The sequence below is a fragment of the Amphibalanus amphitrite genome, unplaced genomic scaffold (genome assembly GCF_019059575.1).
Source record: "Amphibalanus amphitrite isolate SeventyFive unplaced genomic scaffold, NRLGWU_Aamphi_draft 000762F_arrow, whole genome shotgun sequence".
Lineage (NCBI taxonomy): Eukaryota > Metazoa > Arthropoda > Thecostraca > Balanomorpha > Balanidae > Amphibalanus > Amphibalanus amphitrite.
The window spans coordinates 333,930-339,358 of NW_024882256.1; the positions used below are offsets into that span (position 1 = coordinate 333,930).

At 59.7% G+C, this 5,429-nt stretch overlaps 1 protein-coding gene across 1 annotated transcript; it reads right to left on the reverse strand.

The window, feature by feature from the left end:
- Positions 1–852: 852 nt before the first annotated feature.
- On the reverse strand, positions 853–5,141 carry LOC122365773 (agglutinin-like protein ARB_02240). Its single transcript, XM_043337300.1, has 3 exons — positions 4,684–5,141; positions 2,402–3,815; positions 853–2,252 (listed from the first exon to the last, which is right to left on the reverse strand). The coding sequence occupies exon 2, from the start codon at positions 3,812–3,814 to the stop codon at positions 2,675–2,677; it is 1,140 nt and encodes a 379-aa protein (XP_043193235.1). The 5' UTR covers position 3,815; positions 4,684–5,141; the 3' UTR covers positions 853–2,252; positions 2,402–2,674.
- Positions 5,142–5,429: the final 288 nt, after the last annotated feature.

Here is a 5,429-nt window from a genome sequence, read left to right on the forward strand (position 1 = left end):
GTATCTCCCTAACCGCTGGGCCCGGGCCCATTGATGTGTGGTATTTTTGTAGGCTAGTTAGGCAGGATAAGGTAGAGAAGGTGAGGTAATTTTAGAGTAGCGAGGCGGCCCTTCTGCCGGGCTTCGGACTACTCTTAATGCATGTGGGTCATTCTCACTTCACGTGCTGCGTGCGAATTAAAGATCTGTCAAGTTTGCTCCAATTGTAATAAATTGGTAATCAGTGGGTCGATTACAGTGAAACTGTAGGCAGACACCCTGCGGGCAATGCTGCTCCATGTCCCTCGGCTGGGGTGCTACTGCTCGTGCGCACGTGCGACATTCAGTCTCGGCAATATTGGTGACAGTCTGCACCTGCAGTCTGGTGCGCCGCCTTGTTTGTGCGTTACTGGCCTAGGATGCCATTTACAGCGGATTAACTCGTGCATTGTGCGCTCTGCAGCGTGCAGGCAGGGACTTGCCTTCTTTCAACGTTCGCTGTTAGCTCGAGTAAACACGCATTGCTAGTCAATCAGGGGATCATTTTAGACCGTGGGAAATGCTAATGAATTATAGCTATGGACCAGAGTCAATTTCAGAGACCGATTTTGCCAGCCTCCAGCTATGAAAGTTATGGACACTCCTAATATTTGTGTCCGTCTAGTTCCTGGTGCTGATGAATGATTGCTCCAGACAACACCATCTACAATGTAGTTATGTTTTGCGAAACCTCCACATCTCACAATTGTATTCTACATGTTCTTCGATCTGCATGCATGGTGGTAAGTGTGTGTGCATTGATATGAGATTGCTGGTAGCTAGTCTCCGTGTCTGTGCCGACACGGAGATCTGCCGGTCAGAGACACTCAACAATAGGTCGTTCGTACGTTGTATTATCACTGCAGTTGTCGCCACGAGTCCAGTACACACCTCGCACGCTGCCCGTTCATACGCCACGCTGAATATGCGCCTGCTGATCGTCTTTGACCCCATGACAATAATTTATGCTCCAATAAATGAATTCAGTGAAGAGCAGGAGAGTGCGTGCCGCCACCGTCCGGCGGCGCAGGCAGCTGCTCCCCGAACGGTATCGGATGATAGACGGACTGGGCCGGCGCGGGCCCGCCTAGTATTCGAACTTCTTCTCTGGCTCGTCGTAGTTGTATCCGCAGGGCGCCTGGACCGTCTCCGTCTTGACCAGCGTCGTGACCACGGGCCGCACCTGGATGCTGGTCGTGCGGATCACCCTGTCCACCACGGCGGTGCTGTACTCTGTCTTGGTGGTGCCCGGCAGCGGCTGCGTGACCGTCACCACCTGGGTGTTGGTGGACGTCTGCGTGCGCCCGGCCGCCGACCTGGTGCTCGTCACCACCGAGGTGCGGTACTCGGTGTTGGTGACGGTGCGCGTCACCACCCGCTGGGTCGTCTGTGTGGCCGTCACCTGCACCTGCGAGGTGGCCGTGCTGACCTGCTGCACCACGGACGTGGACGTCACCGTCTGCGTCACCGTCCGGGTCGTCGTCTGCGTCGAGGTCAGCGTGTTGGTGAGCACGCGCGTCTGCGTGGCGCGGTCGGTGGTGACCAGCGCTCGGGTGGAGACGGTGGACACGGTGCGCGGCGGCGGCTGCACGGTCGTCGACCGCGTCTGCGTGCTCGTCTGCGAGACGGTGCTGGTGACGGTCTGCGCGGGCAGGGTGCTCGTGCTGGTCACGGTGCGGGTGCGGGTGACGGTGTTGACCTGGGTCTGGTCGGGCAGCCGTCGGGTGATGACGCTGCTGCGGGAGACGATGTTGGTGACGGTGGTTGTGACGGGGACGGTGACGGTGCTGGTGACCGTCTGCCGGATGGTGCTGGTCACCAGCTGTGTGCTGGTCACGGTGCGGGTCACGTAGTTGGTGCTGACCACCCGCTGCGTGGAGGTGACGGTGGCGCGCCGGGTGACCACCGGGCCCGGCACCGAGCGCACCACCTGCTTGCTCTGCGTCTGCGTCACCACCGTGCTGCTGGTCTGCGTGACGGGCACCGTCTGCGTCACGGCCGTGGTCAGCGTGGTCAGCCGCGGCTCGACCTTGGTCTGCGTGCGGGTCACGGTGACGATCTGCTGCTGGATGCTGGTGCGGACCCGCTCATACTGCGAGCTCGACACCACCGTGCTGGTGACGGTGGCATCCTTGGGCTCCGGACACTCCGGCGGCAGGTAGCCGTCAGCCAGCTCCTGCGGCGCGGCGCAGCTGGCGGCCACCAGGCCCAGCAGCAACAGCAGGCGACTCATCCTGCGGACGACAGGACAGCGCGGCCGTCAGTCAGCACCGCAGGCCACAGGGACGCAATATTGAGCACATTGATTATGTCTGGCATGAGATCAAAGCAACAACAAGCACCAACATCTGTCAAAAGAGGAACGTTTAGGGATGCTGCTTACCTTTGCTTGTCGAGCTAACCGTTGGCATCTAATAAATTGCTGTTACGATGCATGTTAAGTCATACATTCGATATGTTCGATTTCTTTTTTACATATATTTATTCCCAGGCACTGAATCCGTCGCTAAAATATCTCAACAGATGATCATGGGTCACAGCAAGCGCTTATTCATCGTGGCTTACAACCATACGGCACACTCATAACTTATTGGCGCTCGGCCTTGTGCTCGCAGTGTGGTTCCTCGGCGGAGCGGCGACTGGTGCGGCGGGTGGTCTAGAAGAGCAGCGGGTTGTCGGGCGTGTCGTATTTGTAGCCCTCGCAGGACTTGGTGACGGTGCTGGTCTTGTAGACGGTGGACGGCTGGATGCTGGTCGACACCACCACCGACGTGCTGGTCTTCACAATGGTGGTGGCCTTGGTGACGTACACGTCCTTGCCCGGCACCGGCACGGTCTTGGTGTTTTTGACGCTGATGGTGCGCACCACGTCCCGTCCGGGCACGGTGACCACGGCCGTGCTGGTCTGGGTGAGCACCACCGGACGCGTGGAGATGACCGTGCGCGTCTCCGTCACGTACTTGGGCACCGTCTGCGTGCTGGTGACGGTCCGGTAGCTGATCACCGTGGTGGCCACCTGGCGCGTGCTCTGCGTCTGCCGCGTCTCGGTGACCACCCGCGGCACCGTCACCTGACTGGTGCTGGTGACGGTCGCCGTCAGCGTCACCGCGCTGGTGCTGGTAATGGTCTGGGTGCGGGTGACGGTCTGCGCCGGCGCGACGGACGTGCTGGTGACGGTGCGGACCAGGATGCTGGTGGCGGTGCGGTACTGGGGCGGCGGCTGGAAGGTCACCGCGCGCGTCTGCTCCACCTGCGAGGTGATGACGCGCTGCACCGTGCTGCCGGGCACCACCTGCGTGCTGGTGACGGCCACCACCGAGTCCACGCGCCGGGTGGCCGTCGAGGTGAGCCGCGCCGTGCTCCGCACCTGCTGCGACACGATGCTGGTGCGCTGCTCCACCCGGGTGCTGGTCCGCTGCTGGCTGACCACGCTGGTAGTGGTGAGCACCTGGGTCTGCGTGTTGGTGACCGTGCTGCCGGGCGCGGTGACGGTGCTGGTGACCGTCTGGGTGATCTGGCGGGTGCCCACGACACTCTTGACGACGGCACTGGTGACGCGCTGAGTGTTGGTGACGCGCACGGTGCTCGGCACCACCTTGGTGACGGTGGTCTGCTCCTGCTGGGTCTGCGAGATGGTGGACACCACGGTGCGCTCCACGGTGGTCACCTGCACCTGCGTGCTGGTGCTCGTGATGGTCTTGCCCTCGGGGCACTTGGGCGGCAGGTAGCTGTCGGGAATCTCCAGCTGGCCGGCAGCCAGCGTCACCAGCAGAGCGGACACCAGAATGCGCCACATTCTGCAACAGAGGAGTTCCATGGGCCGAGTCAGTGATTGGACCTTGCGGCTCGACTCACGCTCTGCTACGCGCTGGGTGGTGGGCAGCAAAGTCCAATCACTGTCTCACACCGGCATGTAACTCGCTCTGCTTCAGATGCAACGGATGCCCGTCTGTCTATACATCACGTAGCCAGGCGTGAGAGAGTGGATGGACTTGGCGCCCTCAGAGGCCTTCGCGTCTTCAGCGCTGCGCCTGACACCCAGCCAGTAATTGGTAGTCGTCTTTTTCCGGTCGTGTGTCGCGCAATAAGCTCACTTAACTAATCCTTAATATATGTATCCAAGGATCAAACCCAGGTCTTCGAGGCTTACATTGCATTATATACATTTTTTCACCGCTCACGACAATGTGAAGGAAATTATCAGTCGGGCTTCTTCTCATCGCATTGAGAAATCCACCTCTGCGCGGGCGATCGGGAAATGGGCTGTTTACGCCGAGGTCTATTTATTTGTTTACTGGTAAAGGTTCCCGATCAGCTTCTATTTCGCTGATTGATTGCAAAGTCACTTCCACTAGGAAAATAGTTTGACGGCTGAGCGAATAATTGTAATTTGGTCTAGAAGATCGTAAATATTATTAGCCGATATAGCCAAGCAACTCATTTCTTCATGCTTACGCTTCTAAGAGTGATTATGATTAAGATGTGATTATGAAGATGGCAACATGCGAGTATTGATTCTATGAATAATAAAGAATGTTGGTTTTCGTCCCGTTGCCGATCGGGTTTGTTCCTCCTATTGTGTATTGGCACTGGTGTCTGGCCTGCGGTCGGCTCGTGCTGCTGCCGCGGCTGGACGGCAGAGTGTGGCTCCGTCCCGCCACTCACCTCAGGGAGTGCTCGGTGGATGACCTGAGTAGACTGCCGCCACTCCAGTGTGTCTCTCGGACGGCCGGCCCGCTCCTTTATAGCCGGCCGCCGGCGGTGTGCCGAGGGGCGCCGCCGGGGGACGGGCAACGGGGGCGTACCCCGCACCCCCGGCTGCAGAAGATGAGCCGCCGACCTTGCCACCGCCGGGAGAAAGTGTCGGGATTCCAGCTGCAGCCTCTGGCGCCGAGAGGAGCGCGCTGATGCGCCGGCAGACGGGCGGGCGGTGCTGCCGTCTGGCGGGCCGCCTCCTGCAGGAACCAGGGAAGCGCCGGACCGGCTGGCCGCGCGCCGGACGAGCGCTCGGACGTGTGGGCAGCGCCTGCCCTTCAGGACACCTGAGCGCCCCGGAGAAGACGCCCACCGGCCCTCGAGCGAACATCGGCAGCGAAACTGGGGCATGGTATCGTCGTCCCTACCTGAGAGTTCTAGCCGATCAGTTCCAGTACAACACTGCACAGAGTGCCTAAGTGATTTAAGAGGACAATCAATCCGACGTAGACAACTCCAGCCCAGCAGCAGGCCCATCCTGCGGTGGGATGACCGTTTTCGGGGGTGGCTGGCCTGTCCACTGTGACGGGCTCAGTCTCGGCGGCTCACCAGGGTGGTCGCCCAGACCAACGTCTCCCCCTTATTCGTATCATCCTTCCGGCTCTGAAAACGTTTTGTCAGACCGAAAAGACCCAACCCTGCAAAACAAAAGAAAC

Coding starts and splice junctions, on each gene's coding strand:
- LOC122365773 (XM_043337300.1), bottom strand. CDS start 3,814: ATGTGGCGCATTCTGGTGTCCGCTCTGCTGGTGACGCTGGCTGCCGGC.